This window comes from Trichomycterus rosablanca, chromosome 8 (assembly GCF_030014385.1).
Source record: "Trichomycterus rosablanca isolate fTriRos1 chromosome 8, fTriRos1.hap1, whole genome shotgun sequence".
Taxonomy (NCBI): domain Eukaryota; kingdom Metazoa; phylum Chordata; class Actinopteri; order Siluriformes; family Trichomycteridae; genus Trichomycterus; species Trichomycterus rosablanca.
In genome coordinates this window covers 36759634-36784136 of record NC_085995.1, presented here as the reverse complement: position 1 = coordinate 36784136, position 24503 = coordinate 36759634, and the positions used below count along the sequence as shown (strand labels likewise).

The following is a 24503-nucleotide window of genomic DNA, read 5'->3' as shown; positions in this document are numbered from 1 at the left end:
GTAATTGCACGAAAGAAAGAATACTTTACTGAGCCGAATTCCTTCTTCTCTCTCACTTACTGTCCCCTCTGTCTGATACACAGTGACACCTACTGGCAGGAGTAATTATACAACATAACTAATGTAATAGATTTGTTCATTTTCTCACCACTGCGCTTTCTCTGCACCTTCTTTGGGGCCATTTTAATATTGAACACTGAAAAAACACCGTCCTCTGTCCGAATGTTCGCTCACGGTATGGTGAGAGAGAGAGAGAGAGAGAGAGAGAGACGGTCGTAGTCAACTTGTTCTTGACGTCTTGTGTTTCGCGAATTTTGGTTCGTAATCTGAAATTTGTTTGTAAGTTAAGTTGAAAAAAATCGCTCGATTTTTAATCAAAATATGCTATCGGCGATATTTCCTAAAAGTAGCCGATCCGATCGTGTGATATATAAAGACCATGTTAAGTTAACAGCTCAGTGGATTGATCCAGACTTTGAGCTACAAAGCACCAACCATCACATCACCATTCATCAACAATCGTACAGAAACCATCGTGAAAGCTCTTACGATGTAATTTTGCTGATTGTAATATTTACTTTAAAAAGATAATTCAACCCGGTCACATCTGAGTCGATTCTATCAGCACGTTATATAAACTCCTGGTTCACTTTGGTAAATCGTAAGCGGTTCTTACTTGTGATGTAGATGAGAACAGAAGACGTTACAGAGCCAATCAGAGGCAAAAGTTTATTCATTACCAAATTCGTTAGTTAAGGATCATCTGCTGAACTTTTAGAAAACTTTTAGCTCCTTAGACGGAACGAGTCTGACTCGGTTACAGATCTGTGGTAATAGCAGTTTAATGAAGCTTTTTAATGAAGCTTTTTAATGTAAGAGAGTCACACAAAATGTTCTGTAGTAGCTGGTGTTTATTTAAAACCACGACATTTAATTAATAACAGTAAACACGGAGAGATAACTGAGAAGAGAAACTTACGCTTCACATAAAAACGAATCAACTCATGAATCAATGAATCACTTATAGCGATACTGTGAACAAAGCATATCTTCTAAAGGCACAAACACACACACACACACGTGCGCGCTGCTCCGGTTTATCTTTACTGTGAGGCTCTTTTTAAGTTTATTTACTGCTAATCCCCACCCCCCACCCCCCCGTTCGGAATCGGCTATCGGCCGATGTCCCTGAAAGGAGATCGGAGATCGGAATCGGTGCCAAAAACCCCGATCGGTCCATCTCTACTCGTAACCCAAAATGTTCGTATGGTAAACAGTTTGTACGTCAAGGGTCTACTGTATATTGAAAAAAGCCTGATAAGACTGATAAAAGTTTAAGGCTTTTAAACATTTTTGTAGAGAATTTGTATGACCTAAATTCAAACATTAGTTGCTTTTTACAGCATTATCACTTGAAAATTATCACATAAATAACTTGTACTTCCAGAGATCTAGTGATCTTAGTCAATGAAGAAAAGTGTATTGTTCTTTTTGTGACACTGTATATATCTTACATAGTCGGAGAAATTAATTTAATTTAGAGGATGTTTTTATGGGGTTTTTTTGTATGCCATTTTGACATGGTATTTTAGGAGCTGAATTGATCTGACATTTATGTTTATGTGGTTGGAGATCAGCAAGACTAAATGCTCACACTCACTATTTAAAGTGGAAATGAGCTTCAGGGAGATGAGCAGGAGGTCTCTTCACATCTGTTTCAGCAGAAATGGGTTCATCTGCATGCAAAATTCATGCAAACACTTGTTTCACGTCAGTTCTAAGAGAAACCTCATGATCGCTAGTAAAAGGAGCGACTTTCTCTGAAGTAACAGTGTGGGAGGGAAGGGCATAAGGAACGAATGGCTGCCATGAGAGCAGGTTCTGAATGATCTGATGCTTTCTAATGTTGACAGCTGTAGTAATTAGTATATGTTTAGTTATTTGGTTTTACAGCTATGTAGCTGTATGCTGCAATAAATATGCATCTGTTTTACTCTAGTTTTACTTTAGTGAAAATACAGGATTAAGAAATAGTTCTTCCATTCTTCAATTATGTTTAGAGGCACTCAGGTGGAGCTGTGGTAAATTACGTTAGCCACAAACCGCTGAGATCCGGGGCCCGAATTCCCAGCGGTGCTACTAGTGCATTCGAATTTAGACGTGATTAACTATGTCACAGGGGGGTTAGGGTGGTTGGGGTATGGCCAAGGCTCAGTGATGGATTGGCGTCCTGTCCAGGTCAGGGTCAATGGGCGCCACGGAGCAACACACCAAACCAAGATGTCAATCCATTGAGGGGCCTCTGCCATCACACCCCATCCTTCCCAGACATTCCCCCCCCCCAGCCAGTCATGTCTGTATGTAGGCGCCCAAACAACAGACAGCACCGCTGGCTATGAATATGGCCTGGATTCCAGCAGTAGTTGGCTGGCATAATTTACTGCTGCACCACCCAGAATCTTTTTTAGATTATGTTTACTCACTCACTCACTCACTTTCTTAACCGCTTATCCAATTAGGGTTGTGCGGGGGGAGGTGCTTATGGTGCTGGAGCCTATCCCAGCTTTTCAATGGGCGCAAGGCACACAGGCACACACCCTGGATGGGGCGCCAGTCCATTGCAGGGCAGACACACATACGCACACCTATTTACCTATAGGGCAATTCAGTGTCTCCAATTAACCTGACTGCATGTTTTTGGACTGTGGGAGGAAACCGGAGCTCCCGGAGGAAACCCACGCAGACACTGGGAGAACATGCAAACTCCACACAGAAAGGACCCGGACCGCCCCGCCTGGGGATCGAACCCAGGACCTTCTTGCTGTGAGGTGACAGCGCTACCCACCGAGCCACCGTGCTGCCGATTATGTTTACTATGTTTGCCATTTTCGTACCTTAAAAATGCATGTTTTAAATAATTCTATTATATATTCTTTACATTATATAACTAATAATATTGATAATAAGAAAAAAGAATATAAATGTCTTAAAGGTCATGTGGTGTGACAGTCCCAACCATAGATGGATTAAGAATTTATATAAAAATCGTACTAAATAGTTTGGCATGATTTTATGTTTTAAAAGCTTAAAAGTTGTCATGTTGTATACTGGGATAAGTGTTGACAAAAGACATCTGGGGAAACTTCATATTAACAGTCATGGTTTTAGAATGAGATATGAAACAAGCACATGGTCAGGTGTTTACATACTTTTGGCCAAATGATGTATGTGCCTGGTTATCTCTCCACAACTGATGACCATGCAAACTCACCCTAATGACGTAATCAATGTTATTGACCGCTACACGTCTCCAGAGATCGAGGAGCTTGTGACAGCTTCATATATGTTTCTTCTGCTCTTTCTGCCACTTTGTCAGATTGAGAGGTCAGAGGCCTGCAGATGCTGCTTCTCTTCTCATCCTGCTAAAGCTTCTGGATTATAAAAGTCCATACAGTGAGGGAGATGGTCTTATCCAACATGCTACGTTACCACATCACTTTAAAGGGGATAAAATCATTGTGTTGCTTATCTGCTTTTATAGTTTGTGTTTCAGTACAGAACTCCACGTTTCTTTATGTTTATATATTTATATTTGGTCTTTTTGCCTCAGCACATTTCACCAGGATTCAGGATTGATAATACTTAAGTGTTAGATAAATTGTGCTGTATGTTTAGATGCTGCCATATTGATCCTCACCATGCCAGGCCACACCACGCCAACTCTGATATAACATTGTGCATACCATGAAATTTACTATTTGTGAGACTGCTTCTCTGCAAGAAAAGTGCTAAAGGGGTCTTTTACAATTTAAATGGTAGAACTCTTTTTTATTTATTTTTTTTATGGGACATGACACGCCACTCTCCATTTGCTAGCAGATACCGTTTGCTCCTGGTTTAAGGGCAGACACTTCATGTGAATAGAATGGGTTGGGGGCAGTACAGACGCTCTCTGAATGTTCACTTTTTGCCAAAAAAGAAAAGAATCATCATCAAGAAACATCACATGGCCAAAAGTACTTAAACACCTGACCAACAGCTTGTTGAACGACCCATTTCAGAAACAAATAGTTTTAAAATAGAGTGACCTCTAAGTGATCTGTTTAGCTAAAACAACAGCCACTCCTCTGAGAAGACTTTTCATTGGACTTTGATGTATGTCTGTGGGAATTTGTGCCCATTTAGTCAAAAGAGCATTTGTATGGCTTGGCACTGATGTTGGTCAATAAAGCATCAGTTGATGTTCCAGTTCATTCCAAAGCTGTTGATTAAGGCTGAGATTAGGACTCTGTGTAGGACACAGAGATTTTCATGTCTTTCTAGAGCAGACCTGGGCATTGTACCGGCCCATCCCCAACCGGCCCGCATGAGGTCAGTGGCAATTAAAAATCAGACGTAAATAAATGTACATCACACATGCTATATAACAGGATTGTTCTTATTTTAACTGGAGCGCTATTTCTTTACATTTCCGCAAGTTTGGATTTACGTGTGTACGAGACGAGTATATCAGCTTCACCGTAATGTGTCGGCGAACAGAACTGAGCGCGACTGACAGAGACGATAGAGTTTTTAACAAGACATGAACTTCAAAAGTCAGTCAGGTGTAAAGCTGTTTAAGGATCCCAATTTAAATCTAGGGTTTATATCGCCGTTACGGTACTAAACAGAGAAATGCAAGAACTTGAACGATGCAGAGCGTCACATCTGAAGCTTCACTAACTAAACTGCAAACCAGCACGGTTTTACACATCCAGGACTGGAGCAGTTAAGATCAGCTTTGTGATATCCAAACAGCAATAGCACTTTGTGTAAAGTTAATGCACATTTTGTTCACATTTGTTTTCAAGAACGTTGATTACATAGTGAAATAATGTTGATGTTTTTACTCTGCCTGCTTTTCATGTTCTGATTGTAATATCTACTTTTAACAGTAACAGCTTATCAGAACTGTAAAAATTTAGGCAATAAAAAGGAATCTTATTAATATTAAGCAGAATGAAGTTCACCCTATTGGTCCGGCCCTCCACAACAGTAACAGTTTCTTATGTGGCCCCCTGGAAAATGTTATTGCCAACCCTGATCTAGAGCTTATTTTGTGCATAGAAGAGGTTATGCAGGAACAGGAAAAGGTCTTCCCTTAACAGTTGTGGCTCCTTTGTATAATTGATTTATTACACCTGTTAGCAATTGTTGTGGCTGAAACCCATGAATTCAAAGGTTATGGATGTTTCAATACTTTTGTCCATATAGTGTATCTAGCATAGATGTTTCTAGCATTCTTACATGCTTAGTAAGGACATGTGCTTGTATAAAGGGATGTTAAGGAAAGCGTCGTCTTCAGTAGCTGACCTTGCTGTTCCTCTGGTATCTAAGCAGACTCAATTGCGCTGACATCTTGAGGGTCTCTTTATTTTTCTTTCGTTTTTTCCTTCTTTCTTTACCGCTGTTTTGTTTTAATATCAGATTAAACATTATACAAGCTCACTGTGTTCTGTGTTCCCACTATCTGAATAAAAAAAGTATTCAGTTTATCTCCAGACCAAGCAAGTTGTCACTTTCAATACAAAGAATAATTTATATCTTTAGTCTTATACACTCTTTTAGTTATTTAATTTTTCATCATTGTGTTTTACTGCCACTTTATCCTGTTCAGGGTCGCTGTGGCTCCAGATTACCTGGAATCACTTGGCGCAATGCAGTAACACACCCCAGACGGGACCTCGGCCACCCCCCACCTCAGACATAGCCAACCATGTCTGTATGTAAATGCCCGGTGGCATAATTCACCACTGCTTAGCCTATTTTGTTAATATTTTAGAGAACATTTAAGTCTTTAGAGGATTTTAGGTCTAATTACAGTGATTCCATTCAAGTGTTCTGCAAATTATAGGACACTAGCGATGATACAAAACATTCCTAGATGTCACTCCACATCCTGCTCATGTGGTTCTATTCAGCATGAGCATCTCAGCATGTGCAGGCAATTATAAATCATCTGTTTGTTTTGTTCATGCTTGATTAATCAATGTAAATCAAAAGCCATTTCTAAACAATTACTGCTCACTGAACATGTAAATTCAGTTTTATTACTTCAATTTACACTTAGGTTCTGGAAACCTCGTCACATTATTGATTGAAGCGGCTGCAGGGAAACAAAGTGTGGACTGCAGGAGATTCCTGCTACCCCCCCCCCCCCCCCCATCATGCTGCATGTATCACACCAGACCTGCACATCTCACAAGCAAAATGGTTTAATCTGGTGACGCTGGAAAATTCTGCGCTGGCTGCTTTGTTTCCAGAGGAGATAAAAACAAAGAAGACAAACAATGGAAGTTTAAAGTCATCTGTTGATGTATAAGTATTTGATTTTCCCCCCAAGCACATCAGATTAACAGTGTTGGTCCACAATGGTGCTGATTTTGGAACATGGAGCAATTGTCACCTAGCAACCAGCAGCAGTAGTGTTTAAAAGCATCACACTAAGAGCGGTGCAGCTTTGAGTACAGTGTTGTTTTATGACTTGTTTTAATAGTGCTATAAAAGAGCTATCACTTCACAAGGATGTGAAAAACACATGCTGGAACCAGAGCCGGGATCTCTCGAACACATCATATCAAATCTCAGCTCAGCCTGCTGGCTAGGCTGAGTGACCACATGAGCAACGATTGGCCTGTTGTTCAGATATGGGCGGGATTAAGCCGGATAGGGTCTCTCTCTCATAACTAATGCAATTACTCTGCTGGCTGATTGATGGTGCCTGCACAGAGATGAGAAAAGAGTGCTCTCAGGGTGTCTCTCCATACACAGCGCTGATCCACATTGCACTCTTCAAAGTGTAGGTGATAAGATGCATACGGCATGTCGCCCACGTGTTGGAGGGGGCGTGGGTTAGCTTCATTCTCCTCAATCAGCAGGGATCGGCATTGGTGGAGAGGAAGCATGACGCAATCGGGAAATTGGACGTGCTAAAAGGGAGAAATATATATATATTATATATATGTATATATATATATTGGTTGCCGATCGCTTCTTTTCACCTGCCAGCGGTGGGGTCTTACAAGGCTCATTATCGCTTGCAGGGAGCTATGCACTGCCATTCACAATCAGACGCCTCCTGTGCAAAAAAAGATGTATGGGTTTCCAATGGTTGCCAAAGGATGAAGTAGATCCCAGCGGATCCATTTTTTAAACTAATAATCAACTGCTATTCCTTGATGGTTAACTAATAACCCATTAAAATTTAAAACACGATTGAATTTTACATCAACAAATCTTTATGCTTTACTTAATGTAGGTCAGCATAATGTAGTGAAGGTGGCAGTAATGTAGAACAGTAAGATGAAGCATGTTTGACAATCTACAGCATTCAGAATGTAGATTTTAAAGAGTGAACAGATCATTACACTTCCTGTGACCATGGAAGTGATTGGAACACCTGAATTCAATGATTTGGATAGGTGAGTGAATACTTTTGGCAATATAGTGTATGTCTAGAATATTTTATTTGAATTGACTTGAATAAACAACTGACTTCTGCTTTCAGTAACTCCACAAAACCCATCACTCTGCTGTACTCAAAATATGGCTACTGTTTCAGCTTGGCGTATTTGTGAGATTATAGAAAACATGTCATGGGCATCAGCATCAGCTCTCCCATTCAAAAGCTCTTTTCTCTAACACTGCAGCCAGAAACAACTAGAAGTCTGCCAATAACTGGCTTATTTTTGTGTGGATGGTCTGTACTCACACAGAGCATTTGTACAGTGCTGACCTTGAACATCCTGTGGCGTTCAGAGGCAAAGTGGCTGCATCCAGCTTAAACCAGAAAACAAGGCCTGGCTTTCCAGCGTGGGTTTAACAAGAGACAAGAGACGAGCGTCAACACAGGTTACACAGAAGATGAAGATGAAAGTGAACTCTTCATGAATAATTCCTTACATGTGTGTGTAGTTAAAACAATGTGCTGTAATTTAGCTTTAGCTCCTTTAGATAATATGCAGTTTAGAGTAGAATAACTTTACTACCGGACTGCTACCATTCAAGAAATTGGCATCATACATCAGCTTAAAATGCAATGTGCGCAAGTATCAACCAAGATGTGTTTGCTTCTTCCAGTTTTTATTTATTTTATATACATAAAACTAAATAATACATTCTGTTTTATTGTTAATTACTGTTAATTACATTAACCTGAATGTTCCATTTTTTTCTTTCAATCAAGTCACTCTCTGTACCCCACTTCAATTCCTCTGCTGTTTGCACCACCAATATTTTTTTTACACCAGCCAGAGGTGTGACTGAATTCTTACAGAGAGTCACGCTAAGCCTCATGTGAATCCCTCAGCACTCAAGGTTGCATTAACCCCATCCAACACCACCAATTGTGTCTGCTGGATGTCCGGCCAGGTCGGTAGCACTGCTTAGATTTAAACTTTAGAGCAAGGGCTTTTTGGTCAGCTGGTGTATTAGAGCATTATATATATATATATACACACATTTACCGATCAGCCATAACTTTAAAACCACCTCCTTGTTTCTACACTCACTTTGTAGTTCTACAATTTCTGACTGTAGTCCATCTATTTCTCTACATACTTTTTTAACCTTTTACTCTGTTATTCAATTGTCAGGACCCCCACAGGACCACTACAGAGCAGGTATTATTTAGGTGGTGGATCATTCTCAGCACTGCAGTGACACTGACATGGTGGTGGTGTGTTAGTGTGTGTTGTGCTGGTATGAGTGGATCAGACACAGCAGTGCTGCTGGAGTTTTTAAATACCGTGTCCACTCACTGTCCACTCTATTAGACAATCCTACCTAGTTGGTCCACCTTGTAGATGTAAAGTCAGAGACGATCGCTCATCTATTGCTGCTGTTTGAGTTGGTCATCTTCTAGACCTTCATCAGTGGTCACAGGACGCTGCCCACGGGGCGCTGTTGGCTGGATATTTTTGGTTGGTGGACTATTCTCAGTCCAGCAGTACCAGTGAGGTGTTTAAAAACTCCAGCAGCGCTGCTGTGTCTGATCCACTCATACCAGCACAACACACACTAACACACCAGCACCATGTCAGTGTCACTGCAGTGCTGAGAATGATCCACCACCTAAATAATACCTGCACTGTGGTTGTCCTGTGGTGGTCCTGACCATTGAAGAACAGCATAAAAGGGGGCTAACAAAGCATGCAGAGAAACAGATGGACTACAGTCAGTAATTGTAGAACTACAAAGTGCTTCTATATGGTAAGTGGAGCTGATAAAATGGACAGTGAGTGTAGAAACAAGGAGGTGGTTTTAATGTCATGGCTGATCGGTGTATATTGTAAAAAAAGTAGTTAACTGTAGGTTAGCAAAGGAAAACTGGACAAGGTACTGAGTGCAGTGCTACCAATAAAGAAAACACAGAGGTTTTAATAAAAGTGATTATATGTTAATGATGTTTTTTATTTTCTTGGAATAAATTAAATGCTGGATTTCTCTCATACTGTCAGTGTAAGATTAAGGTAATTCATTACAAATGACATGACCTTTAAATACGGCCGCTCTATAACCTGCACTTATATCACTAGTCTAGTGCTGTCCTAAAGTTCAAAAATAGTGCTGTACACCAAGTATTTGAGTCGTCTTACCTAGATATGTTTAGGTTAACATTAATTATAAAAATAGTAATAAATAATTAATAATAATAAATAACAGCTCGAATTTCTGGAATGTTCTCTTCAAGAAGCTGAGAGCCACTTAATCATTACACACAATGAAAAAGCAGCTAAAAACGTAACTGTCTTAAATGTAACACCTTTTTATAGGGCTGTCGTTAATTGCATTAATTAATGTCATTAACGCTTTCAAATGTTAATCGCGATTTAAAAAATTGATCGAGAATAAAAATTTTAATTAAATGATTTTTTTTGGGCTGTTTGTGCCACTTTAAACATACATCACTGTGGTAATTTGTGCTGCTTTAACACAGTAACATTGTGTTTATACTGTATAGCGATAACACGCGTCTTTTTCCAGTTTGAGGTCATGAGTTACAAATTACTCCAGCTGCTGCTGATACATATTGTGAAATATAGGGGTGTTGTGAAAGATAATTTACGTTTTCAAAAAGCGTGAGAAATAATCACAAAAAAAAATTACAGTTATTAATCGCCGCTTCAATATCATCTTTGGTCAAAGCACGCCTTTGTCTCTGTGCATCTGCGCGCATGAATACGCGTTACAGGCAAAATGAGCTCAGACAACTTTATTTCAGATGAATTTGGATGGAAAGCCAATGAACTGTACACGTCGTGGGAACATTACAAACACTGGTGTTAAATGGATCGTAATAGGCTGTAGACGCTTTAACATAGTTAACGATGTGGGTCGACATGACGTTATACGTGTTGCATCTAGAAATGGTTCATATTAGTACCCTGAGCGCCTGTTTTCAGTGGCATCACTGTTCAGGGTTATGAACAGGTAAATATCCTCACTTTTGCCAGATAATGTAAACAGATTTGTCATTTTAAATAACTGGTTGAAAGATGGGTAGCTGTTAACAACTTTATATAGGCATTAGCTGGCTTTTTAAAAATAATTTTGATTTAATAATTTTATCATAATTTTATAAATTTTTTATTGGTAAACATTTTCTTGCAATAAAAATTTGCATAACTGTTCAAATCGCGATTAATCTCGTGTGACAGCCCTACCTTTTTTATGTTTTTTATAATTTGATTCATGGCTTTTTGTTCTTTAGCTTAATTTGCTCTATTGTTTTCCTTATCTGTTAAAATGTACCCTAGATCAGCATCTTCTGAAATGAGTCTAAAGCATTGATCCTAGCAGTCCTCCTCCAACATGGAGTCAGTTTTATTTCTACAAGAGGATGGACATTAGACAGATTATTTGTCAAAAAACAGGGTCCTAGGGATGGCGTTAAATTCCCCATCATAATTCAAATACAGGGAATGGAACAGGTTAAAGTCCTAGTCTGATTAAAGTCCTGCTCTAAATGTGGTCCCCTCAGTTCAGCATTATATTGCAGGAGCAAATTACTAACACCAGTTCACATAACACGACAAACAATACAATAGAGCACATCAGTTATCACACATGAAATAAACTTCACTGCTAGTGTACTGCTATTAAAAGCTGTTATTTTATTCATTTTTAAATTTCGTCAACTGCTTCATCCTTGCCAGGGTCACAGTGGGTCCAGTACACTCTGGAATCATTTAACTCAAGGCATGAACACACCTTAAACAGGGTGCCAATCTATCATAGAGCCTCGGCCACCCCTCCTGAGACATAGCCATCATGTCGGTATAGACACTTGGTCAGCCTGATAGCACCACTGAGATTAGCGTCATAGATTGCTGTACCATCTAAACATCTTTAGAACTGTCATAAAATACGTTTTATTTGGTGCTGTATGAACCCCTAGCTCTCTGTGCCTGGAGGTTGAAGAGATCTGGTTACTGCATGATTTTTTGCTAGATTTTGCAAGGTTTGATTTGTGCACCACCCACATTACTATCAGAAGTTTTATTAATCACTTGACATCTGATAGGAAAATATGGGCTTATGTACCAGGAAATCCTTACCACCTTTATAGCACTATACATTAGTCTCTATACATTTAAATAAGATGAACCTGATGATATGTTGCCCATCAGGAAGTAAAGGTCCTGGGCTTTGGTTTTAGTGTAATAGTTCTTTTTTTTTGTATTTAAGCAAATAAACTGAGTCCCAAATGTCACGTGGCTTGACACGTGTCTTACTAATTGACCAATGGCAATATAGATGTAGTCACTGGCCAGTAATGCTCACTGGCGTCTCCTAAATGTAGGTCCAGGTTTGATTCTTGTCTAGCTTGTAGTCCCATGCTCAGTACTTAAAAATCTTTGGTGTCTCTGGTTGCAAGTCACATTCACCCAGATATTTTTTTAAATGGATAGTGTTTTTTTTAGACTATCCTGTCTTCTGTTTTGGTCTTCAGACTTTCTAATGGCTTTATTATTGCTCCTGTAATTGTATCCATCTGTCTTCTTGCTGGCCGTCTTCTTCATCTTTTATCTTTAACTCTTCCAAGCATAATACTCTTTTGCAATGAATTAGTTCTGTGTCCAAAATAAAAGAGCTTCAGTTTGTTTATCTGGGCTTCTAGTCAGAGGTTTGGTTTGAGTTGATCCAGGTTCCATTTGTTTGTCCTCTTTGCCATCCATGGTAGTCCTAAAAATTTTTGTCAGTGCCAAAGTTCAAAGGCACTAATATTCTTCCTGTCCTGCTTTTGTACTGTCAAGCCTTCAGTTCACACTCATAAAAACATAGAGAACAACAAGTCTGGATAATTCTGATCTTTGTTTGGAGAGAGAAATCTTAACATCTCGTCCAGGTAATTCATTCTTGTTCAGCCAAGTGTTGGTCTGTGAGGTATTCCCTGACTGTTGAACCATTTGCATAGGCAAAAGCTGCCCCCACTTCCACATCTTCTCCATCAGTGGTAAAGTTAGTGGACTTTGCTGTTGTCATGACTTAAGGAAATCTTCACTGATAAATTGATGTCTAGATTCCTTAGCATTAAACCTAAATAAGAATTTGTAAAGACACTCAGACACAGAAATGAGAATTGCCTTCTATTATCTGTTGATGCTGCATGAGCAGAATAGCATGGAGGAGAGTTATGATCACTGGATGCTTTTATCTGTAGTAAAGGTTATGTGTAATGAGGCAGGGTAACCTAGGAAACGAGCCAGCAGTCTGAAGCCAGCTACATGGTGGAGAGTAGTTACTGCTTCTAATTTCATTTTGTGGGATTTTTAAATGCAATATGTAAAGCAAGAGAGCAAGTGTCTACCTGTGAGAGAAGACATCATAATGCAAATTAAATGATGTATAACCCACAGTGCTGTGAAAAAGTATTTTTAAGTATACTTTTATATTATGTATACACTGATCAGCCATAACATTAAAACCACCTCCTTGTTTCTACACTCACTGTCCATTTTATCAGCTCCACTTACCATATAGGAGCACTTTGTAGTTCTACAATTACTGACTGTAGTCCATCTGTTACTCTGCATGCTTTTTTAACCTGCTTTCACCCTGTTCTTCAATGGTCAGGACCACCACAGAGCAGGTATTATTTAGGTGGTGGATGATTCTCAGCACTGCAGTGACACTGACATGGTGGTGGTGTGTTAGTGTGTGTTGTGCTGGTATGAGTGGATCAGACACAGCAGCGCTGCTGGAGTTTTTAAATACCGTGTCCACTCACTGTCCACTCTATTAGACACTCCTACCTAGTTGGTCCACCTTGTAGATGTAAAGTCAGAGACGATCGCTCATCTATTGCTGCTGTTTGAGTCGGTCATCTTCTAGACCTTCATCAGTGGTCACAGGACGCTGCCCACGGGGCGCTGTTGGCTGGATATTTTTGGTTGGTGGATGATTCTTAGTCCAGTCCAGACAGTGAGGTGTTTAAAAACTCCATCAGCGCTGCTGTGTTTTATCCACTCATACCAGCACAACACACACTAACACACCACCACCATGTCAGTGTCACTGCAGTGCTAAGAATGATCCACCACCTAAATTATACCTGCTCTGTGGTGGTCCTGTGAGGGTCCTGACCATTGAAGAACAGCATGAAAGCAGGCTAAAAAGGTATGTAGAGGAATAGATAGACTACAGTCAGTAATTGTAGAACTACAAAGTGCTTCTATATGGTAAGTGAAGCTGATAAAATGGACAGTGAGTGTAGAAACAAGGAGGTGGTTTTAATGTTATGGCTGATCAGTGTATATAAACCATTTAAATGTGACAAATTAGCAAAAGTAGAAGAAATCAGGTGAAGGGCAAATACTTTTTCACAGCACTGTAGGTGTCTCTAAATAAAATATGGCAAGACCCAAGAACTGTACTGAAATAAATTAAGGCTAAAGCTAACCACTCTCTCTAGTAGGGATAGCAAACTTTTTCATACTGAGTGACAGGTCAGTATTCAAGTTCAAATGTTCAATAAGAAAACAATTTGCAATTTCAGAGGTCAGGAGCTTTGAAACGCCACCAGCTGTTCAGTGCAAACAAAGTTTGAAGGTTTCTTCTCTTAAGCCTTAAGTCCATGATTCCTCAACGTAAGGTATGCGAGACCTCAGAGATGTACAGCAGGAATGCAGCTTAAATCTGGTTTTCTTAATAAAACAACCCTGTGGCCCTCTGTGTTTTGTTTTAGTGGCTCAGCAGTTAGAGCATATAAGATATAATTTCATGGACCGGCGGGGCCGGGAGGATTTAAAATAGAATAACTATAGAATGGAAAATCAACGTGAATCCTGAGCTTTTTTCCGCTGCAATGAGACGCTGCTCCCACCTAGTGGTGATAAGAGACACTAACACCCCAAGAGTATTGGAAATTTAATTGCTCTTGTAGCGATCTCTAATTATTTTTTCTTTCTGTGCGGCCCAGTAATAAATGACCCATGGACCCGTACCGGTCAGCAGCCCGATGGTTGGCGACCACTGAGTTAGAGTACTGTATTGGTGATTGGAAGGTTGCAGGTTCATGCTCCACCACTGCCAAGATGCCACTGTTAGGCCCTTGAGCCAGACCCTAAACCCCCAATAGTGTGAACTGTGCTCAGTTGCGATTGAAGGCTGCTTTGGATAAAAGCATCTGCTAAATATCCAACATGTAAATGATCTGCTGTTGTTTTAACAATGTGGCTCTTTTTCTTCCTTTAAGCTACCCAAGAGCCCATAATTTCAGATGACAGCAGGGTTGAGCAGGACCAAAATACAGTTGTTATGAATGTATATTTAGAATACAAAATTGAAAGGTAATATTTAAAATGCACTGATTTTAGTATTTGTAGAATACTTTTTAAGGTTCTTTTACCCCCTCTTACATAGCCAATCGTGTCTGTATATCGACACCCAAGCAACCGATAGCACTGCTGGTCATTTGAACATGGGATCCCAGCATTAGTGGGCTAGCATAATGTACCACTTCACCACCTGAGCGTCCTTGTGTAGTGCTTACCGCTTGATATTTGTGCTATTCTAACCAATCTCAGGTAATGGGTAATGCCAGATAAACACCTAAAATATGAAAGATGAGATGTGAGTAAAATTGAGCACTATGGCTTGTGAACGTAGGCTTATTTCAGCTTGCTGGTAGGCTGTCATTTTCATGTTACCATTATTAGACATTATTAGTATTTTAGCAAGGCAATCCAGCTGAGACCATTATCTTATTTTCTGCGTGACCCTGCTCTCTTTTCTTACACGGAACAGCATGCTGTGAAATAGTGACACAAAAGAACGATGAGAAAAGGTATAATCAGAAATGCACTTACTGAATCCTAAAACATAGAGACGCCACAAACAGGATCTGTTTCTGGTTACTTGGAACTTTGTAATCGACTAAATAATTTGATGTCGGAGAATACCGTGTTGAATCTGAATCCAGTGAAACATCCCGAAAATGCTCCATTATTATGTGAATGTCGTGCAGCTTCTGATCTTTGATTTTCACCTCCTGCTCTTTTTCAGGTTAACCAGGACAACGTAGTAAAGGTGGGACACAAACAGGTGGTTAATATGATCCGTCACGGGGGAAATCGTCTCATTATCAAAGTCGTGACAGTCAGCAGGAATCTCGACCCTGATGATACAGCTCGAAAAAAAGGTACCTTCATTATGTGGGTTGCTTTACTCAGGTCGCCTCATAGATCTCGAAACCATCGCTGGTGTAATGAACAAATCTTGAACCTTTTCTCGTAATAAAGGCTGAGGCTGCACTTACACAGACATTCTTGACACTCTCACACTGATGTGAGTTTTGGGTGTGTTAGTGGGTGGAATTTATTTTCCCAGATCACTAAGAAACAAATCAAACCATACACTACTTCCTATAAGTATGGACATAAGTGCATTTTAGTTTATCACTTGGCCATTCTCTTTGGGCACTTGGGTAGCCCACTGCCATTGAGATCCAGGTTTTGAATCTCAGTGGTGCTTTTAGCCAGTCCGGCGTCCTGGGGACTGGAGGGTGAGCCACTGGAAGGTGCACTTGTCAGTGCGCTCTCACTGCCTGTCCCAAGCCCAGATAAACTAAGGAGGGTTGTGTGAGGAAGGGCGTCTGGCATAAGATGACCGAATGATCCACTATGGCGAAGCCGAAGAAGCAACAGCTGAAGAGGAAAATTGTATTTAATTTTTTTTCTGCTGTTAAAGTAGCTCAGTGTTTACAGGTTATGGTTCTTAGGGAAATGAGTGTGATGATTTTGGTGTATAGATTTCTAAATTCAAAGCTGCCCTTTTCTGCAGCATTAGCCCTTAACGATGTTACACAATAAAAAAAAGCTGATGGGCCGACCTGAAAGTTCTTTTGGTTTTTGGTCAGTGATGTAGTATTTTTGTGCGAGTGAAATGGAGAATGAAACATTTTTGGCACATTTTTGGTTTTTCTGTTGCAGCTCCGCTGCCTCCTCGGAGAGCTCCGTCCACTGCACTTTCCACACGCTCCAAATCTATGACATCAGAACTGGAGGACTTGGGTATGTGCAATACATCGACATGGTGTGTAAACAAACAGTAAATAACGGTCAAACTCACATCAGAACAAGTGATTAAAATGCTGCTGGTTCAAGCCCTGCCACCGCCGGGCCCTTGAACAAGTCCCCTACCCTTCATTTGCTTGCAATGTATGTAGTGACAATCGTAAGTTGCATTTGATCAAAATTGTCTGCTCAGTGCCGTAAATGTAAATGTAGCTGAGCCATGTGTTCTGAGCTTCGGCATGTTGACATTCATAGACAATCAGAACAAACTAAATACAATTACAACAATTTTTTAAACATTTTGTTAGATGCTATAGCAAGAACATTCAGTGATTTCCATTCTCTTAAACCTTTTAACTGATAAAAGTACAAAGAAATTTCTAATGTTTTCACTGATCTCCTGTTTTTTTCAAACGTAAATTGAGAATTTTTAAAAGAATTTTCTCATAAGGTTTGCTATATAGTGATGTGCTAAGACTTTTTTTTTCCTGCAAAGACTCAAAGGCTTTATTGGATCCTCCTTTTATACCCAATCATGATTCCCTTACCTGTTACCAGTCCATTTGCAAATTGTGAAATGTTTTAAAACTCCTAACTTAGAATCAGAATCAGAATCAGAATATCTTTATTGTCATTATACCAGATATAATGAAATTAAGGTGCAATACTCTACAGTGTTACAAACAATAAATAAAAAAAAAAACTAGAATTTACAAAATACCAAAAATTTGCATTCACAAAATTTAAAGAATGTACAATAACAATAACACACAAATAGACCTTCTGTCAGTAACAAGCTGGTGGAAATTGCACATTACCCTTTGTAAACATTTGTAAACATTGCCTGAAATTGCACAGTCCCACGTGTTTAGTGAAATTGCACAGTCCCATGTGTTTAGTGAAACTGCACAGTCCCATGTGTTTAGTGGACTCACCTTATATAGAAGTATTTAGGGTTCGTACTGCGGTGGGGTAAAATCTATTTTTGAGCCGGTTTGTTCTTGTTTTGATAGTTCTATACCGTCTGCCTGATGGTAACATCTCAAACAGATGGTGGCCAGGGTGAGAATTGTCCATTACAATTTTGTGAGCTCTTTAAAGGCAACAAGACCTGTGTAGGTCCTCCCTAAGTTTTTATAAACTTTTTACTCTTATTTTGCTTTTGTCCCAACTTTTTTTTTACTGTGTTGCAGGCATCAAATTCTAAATTTATTTTTATTTACAAAGTAGAATTAAGTCGGTCAGAAAAATTTTTGCTTTTAACAGTTAAATAAAGGTTTTGACAGATTCTTGTTTTTATTTATTTTACAATTTTTTCATATAATAAAAAATAAATGTTTTGGTTAATCACATTTAAACTTGAAGCTTACTTAAAATAATCTTAGATCAGAAAGACCAAGTAGATAGTATAAATAATGTAAGGGATTCTTGAGAAGTTTTATTTTATTGGAAACATATTAGAACCTAGTGTTGTACTTACTGTTTCAGATCTTTTAGTCTGTGGAATTAGGATTTTTTGCTGATTTATAACAATGAAACATCTAAATTTAGTTTAATTATTTAAATGTTTATTTTAGGTTAGTGAAATGTTAGGTTATTGGATTTATGCTTTACAGTATTTTTGCTATATAGTACAGCTGTACAGCTATATGCTATATAGTACTTATTTGTGGGATGTAGTCATTCTAAAATTCAATTGTAGAAAGTGCCATGGAAAATAGATTATCAAAATGTATATAAATGCTGAAGTGATATAAGACTTGCTACACTAATCTTAGATTCTCTTTACTGTTTGTTTTTGACATTTTGTTTTGGCTCAAACAGTGGATAAGGGTAAGTCCTTTCTCCTTTTTCAATTGTTTGCATGCTTGTACCTGGTGTGTGTGTGTGTGTGTGTGTGTGTGTGTGTGTGTGTGTGTGTGTGTGTGTGTGGTTTTCAGTTACTGAATTAGTCGTTTGTTGTCTTTGAATCTTTAGCTGTGTTTTATATGTAATGTATTTAAATAGTCTGTTATTTTACTGGGTCACATGATACATTGTAAGACATTTCATACTTCAGGCAGTAAAATGTTACTGCTGGGTTTTGGTATCAAAATTTACCGGTGAGCGAGAGCGGAAAAGCACAGAGCTGTCTTTTATATATTTATATCTGTGTATTTATAGCCTGATCATCTGCACTGAGCTGAACCAGCCTGCACAGATTACTTATTTCTCTAATCTAAGATTTCTGAGTTAAAAAGCAACTCTGAAACAGACTGTTTAAATTTCTGGGGTCTTGACGCTAATTTGCTGTAAATACTTGTGTGAAACATATTGCAGATTTGGCTTCTTACAGTGTGCTGGTACATGATAAGATTTCACCATCAGGTTTTTGAAATGGAGATGAAAATGCACTTATTATCATATATTTAAATTATCATATATGCATTTATTCTATTGAAATTTCCATGTTTTGTTGATTTTTTTAATGACAATACCTCAAAATCTGCCGTACATAAAACACTTTTGCAGATTTCACTAGACAATTACTATTGAGTTTAAATATTCAAACATAAAATGTGGCATGCTTTGGCTTTTTTGTTTGAATTTGTCCAATTTAGCTTATACATAAAAATATACACAGAAAATTGCAGAAGAGGACATGTTGCCATTTGTTACATGTAGACAAATTTTATTTTATCTTCTGTTTGTACAATTTGTGACCTGTCTCTACCTTCTCTATCTACCCTAAAAATCCCTTGTTGGTATTTTTAAATGGCTGGGAAATATTTCTCACCTTTTTCTGATATAAAACTGTGAAATGTCCAGTTGTTATATGAGTGTATAGGAGACCGGGGCCCCCTGGTGTAGCTTTGCACCTGCAAGAATTGAAAATAAACCCAATCTGCCAGATGATTAATCAAGCTAGAACAGTACTGTGGCTAAAAAGCCACAAACAAACAGGGTAACAGGTAAACTAAAAGTGGAAACAAAATAATGGAAACAGAGCAGCAAAGACACAAAAAACTTTGCAGTCCTCAACAGAGAAAGTAAATAGAAAAGAGATCAAGCAGAAATGAAAACTGATTGTCGCAATACAGCAGCTACTCAGAGCGCCTTGACAATAAGTTGAAAGAAAGAAAGAAAGAAAGGAAACACAAAACAAGCCGGGGATGACAATGCAAGATCCAAACGTGGGACCCGCTCCGAAACCTGCTGTGACACAGAGGTCTCAGGAAAATAAAGAGTGTCTGTATCTGTCTCAGCTGAAAAATGAAACCGGATCAAGCCCAACATTACAATTTCAAAAAAGCAGGTTGCCAACAGAGGAGCTGGGAAATCTGTAAGGAAGAAACCGTGATAAACAGAAACACTTCCACCTGGAGTGAATTAACGCTCAAAAGGTGCAGGTGGCTGTTGATTTAGAGTAGTGGTCCCCAACCTTTTTTGCACCATGGACCGGTTTCATATAAGATATAATTTCACGGGCGGGGGCGGCAGGATTTAAAACAGAATAACTACTACTCACAAATTAGCTTTTTTCGCTGCAACAGACGCTGCTCCCACCTAGGGGTGATTAGAAACAATAACACCCGTAAAAAAGCAGCGTTTTCATTGCTGATGTAGCGATCTCTAATTATTTATAATAATAAATGACCCACGGACCGGTACCGATGATGACATGATTTAGAGGAACCAGCACGTCAATCATCTGCACCTCCATGCACCATCTGCCGGCCATAAATGGCAAGACTGAAGGTTATCGTTCTGTACCTGAGCCACATTACTGATCTCAGTATTGGCTGACAGGAAAACTGTAATAAGGTGTCTGTCTTACTGTTGAATCTGTCCCTTCTGCTTTATCAGTGTAGACTAGATTGTTACATCAAGATCCTGTTTTTATTTAATACTGTTCAGTGTCTGTCTGCTTTGACTCCCTTCTTCCATAATGTAAATAATGTATAAATATGCAATCATGAATTAAGCTCCATGTTCTTTATTTTAAAGCTACTTTGAGGAAAAAGAAAGGTGAGTTTCATAGCTATTTTTATTAATTATTTGTCTAAACAAATGTATACTTTAATGTAGCCAATAACAATTGGTTGGTGTCACTGGTTGATGAAACATCTTTGTTATATGATATGTATTCATTAAAATTCCATGAAATGATTATGGAACTTTCTTTTACTATAACTGACTCTTTGCACTGTATACAGATAAAAAAATGATAAACATTCTTCACAGATCTGAGTCCACAAGTTAAAGTTATCTGATTATTTAAGCCTCTGCAAAACAACCAGTCTGAATTCATCCCTTTTGTGTATTAGTGATAGATGTGCGTCATCAGATGTGTAAGGATGAGGTTCTACTATTTTTTTTTTAGCTAACCATCATTGCTGAAGAAGACTCTCCAGCTTTGAATCATTCTGCAATGAGGTGTTGTCATGGAAATCAAGCTGCCTATGTTTAATATAGCAACAATCCACCTGCAAAATGTAACGCCATATTTTCACTGCAAAGCTGCTGGCACTCCTTCTGACGTCCATGAACGTTGGGACAGGCTGAGCAAAAATGAGCTTTCCCATCAGACCCTTAGAGCTGAATAGGCAGAAACAGACACATTTAGACATAGTTAGCAGCTGAGCAGCAGCAGGCATCTGTCTCATGCTCATATAACCGTTACATGATGTTCATGTTCAGCTAAACAAACGCAGAAAGTCTTACTGCATAATTAGGAAAGAAAAAAAGAGATCGTTTTGAAAGCAATACCGGTACATTTTAGATTGTTTATGAAGGCCTGGGTGCAAGTTCTGTTGTTAGGCCTGTGATAATTACATTTTAAATTTGGCTTTTCAGCTGTGTCTAAACTGTAATTTGTTTATTTGTATGGGAGGTTGGTGTTGCAAAACTGTTCATCAGTGCACATTTTTACTGTCATTCATTTTTAAATGTCATTTCACGCACAGAATTCTATTTTCAGGGACCTAACAGCATTCAGAAGTGTGAGCAAGGCTTAATATGCTGCCATAAGGGATGCATGTGTGTTTTATTATTATTAATATTATTAGTATTATTATATTATTTATAAGGCAGTTAACGATTGGCTATGTTGCAATGATTATGACAGGTCTATCTGTTTTGTATTCCATTTAAACAGACACACGTTTCACTGCTAAAATCAGCCATTCTTGCTTCAAAACAGAATTTAAATCATTAAAATGTACTTAAGTCTTTGTTGATGTGAAAAAGAAAACATGTCTGTGTGTGTGATTGTGTGAAAGCTAACCAGATGCAGTTTTGCAAATGTGATGGCAGCAAATCAGACACTGAACTTCCCTCTCCTCCACCCCTGTGTAGATGATCAGCTTTCAGATATTGTGGCTCAGAAGAAGAGGATTGTTTTTCACGTCACACTAAGTAATCATTTCCCATGCATGGGAGCTGTCTAAAGCCTAACGCTAGCATGTTGTGCAGTGGCCGCTGAGAAACACATTCCCACGGAATCAGGAAGAGCTTGCACGGCTTTGACCTTGCACAATGTCAATGTACCTATTTCTGTTTCTTTTCTCCTGCTTGGTTTTGGGTTCATTTTTACTTTGTACATCCTATGAGAAGATAATGGCTTGATTTTAGTAGTTGCAGTGACCTGGAGTTTCCTGAGCCCTAAAAAATGAGTGGTGTTGTTTTGCAGATAAAGTGGAGGAGGTCGTCCCTCCTCAGAAGCCTGTGTGGGACAGTTCGAGTGTGGATGTGAGGGTGGCAGCTGTGAAACCACGCCCCACCAGCAGGTGCTTTGCTGTGGCCCCGGAGATGAATGTAAGCATGGGCTATGACCACATAATCTTGTTTTATCTGTTTCAAACAGGATGTTAACTGCAAAAATATTTTTAAATGATGCAGTGGGAGATGTTTAACATAAAAATATAAAATAGAAGTGAAGAATTTTGATTGGGCTTTGACAAAAATAAATTGTTTTAGAATAAACTCAGCAAAGTAGTTCATTTTGTGTTTCTGTTTTCTGAATGAAACATGTCTCATTAGTCCTGTTAGTATATGGGATACAAATTACCAATAATTGCTCAGTGGTTTAAAAAATAACATTACACACTGATCCATGGGTGAAAAGCTTTACATGCAGTCCAAATCCATACTGACACAAAAAAAGCTTCCCTGTTTGTTCTTTTTATCCGAAATAGTCCCGTTGTTCAGCATTTAAACAATTTTAATCCATATTTTTTTTCTGTTAGAACTGCAGTGTTCTCTCTTTGAACTGGGAGCAGGAGAAGTGACAGCTTCATGCTCTTTATTGCAGCAGGCAGAAGTTTCTCCTCTAGGGGGAGCTCTAAGTCAGACACTTTACATACACAGGGTACCCGGTGGTTATGTCCTCCTGACTTTTAGAGAAGTGCTATTTTGCTTTCATAAACTTTGTATCATAATTTTCATCAAGCAAGATATTTAGGAAAGCTTGTTCATTTTTAAATATACTTAATTAATGTATTTATTTCATTTTATTCTGTTTTCATGTTTTACCACCGCTTTATCCTGGTAAGGGTAATGGTGGGTTTGGTTTTTCCGGAATCAGTGCAGTAACACATCCCAGACAGACGCCGATCCATCGCAGGGCCTCTGCCATCCGCCCTTAGACAAAGCCAATCGTGTCTGTGTAGACACTTGGCTGGCTGATTGCACCACTGAGAATCGAACCCGGAACTTAGCAGTAGTGGGCTAGCGTAATAGACTGCAGCTCTACCAGTGTTTTGTTGTTTCTAATGACTGCTACTGTAGAAGTTTTTGTGTTGGGGACACATCACTGACAGTGTGTTACTATTGTATTATTTACATGTAAAACGGTTAAGACTGTGACCTGAGCAGCTGCCAGTTAGTTGATTTTTTTATTTATTTAATTTTTTTAATGCATTTTCTCCTCATTTTCATTTTAATTATCTGCTGCAGGCACTGCCAGTTATGCCCGCTAGATGGCACCCAGCCGACCGGTGGCAACACCGAGTTTTGAACCGGGGAGTTCAGAAACTCGGTGCTGGTGTGCAAGCAGAATATCCCGCTGCACCTGGGTGCCTCAGTTAGTTTGTTTTGTTTATTCTATTAACTTTTCATTTGTAAAAATTTGCATTTGCATTGGTTTTTTTTCTTTTATTGTTTATATGCAGAACAATTTGCCCTGGACGAATGGCATATTATTTGGTCCGGCTGTGTATTTCGATTTTATTTCTGTTGTTTTTCATTTGGCTCACTGTGTTTTATTTTCCCAGGGGTGCTACTACTTTTTGTGATTATTTTAATGTTCATTTATTTAACACCATAAGACTGTAAACATGTGCCTACCTATTATCTCCATATTCCACTAGAGTATAATATCTTATTTATTGAGGTCTTAATGCAATCTTTTTTTATTTTATTTTTGATGACTGAAGATAATGTTACGTTGTGGTATGTGAATGGTTTTATTGTTCTGTTCAGCATATAAAATGTTCATTTCTTGCACTGTAGGCGGATTTATATAGCTCATATTTAGGAAACTCATCGGAAGCCAGAAAACGTGTATATATTTAAAAATAAACATTGTAAAATAATTGGCAGTTCATTTGTGGGGTGCACACAAGTGTCAGGTTCTGTTATGCAAGCATTCGTTTTTCCTCCATTTCTGCTTCCATTGTCTTTGTTGGAGTTTTCTGACTGCCCCAAGCTTATGTAATTGACCCTTAAGCCTAGTGAAGAATGCTCTACTTCTTAGCTTAGAAGCACTGTAGTGTTTACTCCAAAAAAAAACTAAACTTAAACACATGACTGCCAAAATCGGAGGAAGGACTGGCTGGGGCAAAAGTATTGTCCGCCCTGAGACCCAGGGCACCAAACCATTGATGGGCTTTAGTCACCCCCTACCTTCCTTCCCAGACATAGCCAATTATGTCCAATACCACCATTAAGATTCAAACCCTGGATCTC

At 38.8% G+C, this 24503-nt stretch overlaps 1 protein-coding gene across 3 annotated transcripts in view; it reads left to right on the top strand.

Moving 5' to 3' along the window:
* The window catches only part of LOC134319568 (SH3 and multiple ankyrin repeat domains protein 2-like), a 74689-nt gene that overhangs the window by 36778 nt on the left and 13408 nt on the right, over nucleotides 1–24503 (top strand). For 2 of the 3 annotated variants that reach the window (XM_063000820.1, XM_063000821.1), the window contains 4 exons: nucleotides 15547–15682; nucleotides 16473–16553; nucleotides 20544–20564; nucleotides 22228–22352. In XM_063000820.1, the coding sequence (XP_062856890.1) occupies nucleotides 15547–15682; nucleotides 16473–16553; nucleotides 20544–20564; nucleotides 22228–22352 (363 nt within the window). Of the gene's footprint in view, nucleotides 1–6822; nucleotides 7461–7546; nucleotides 7944–15546; nucleotides 15683–16472; nucleotides 16554–20543; nucleotides 20565–22227; nucleotides 22353–24503 lie in introns of those variants that run through there. The other variant, XM_063000822.1, reaches the window with a different exon arrangement.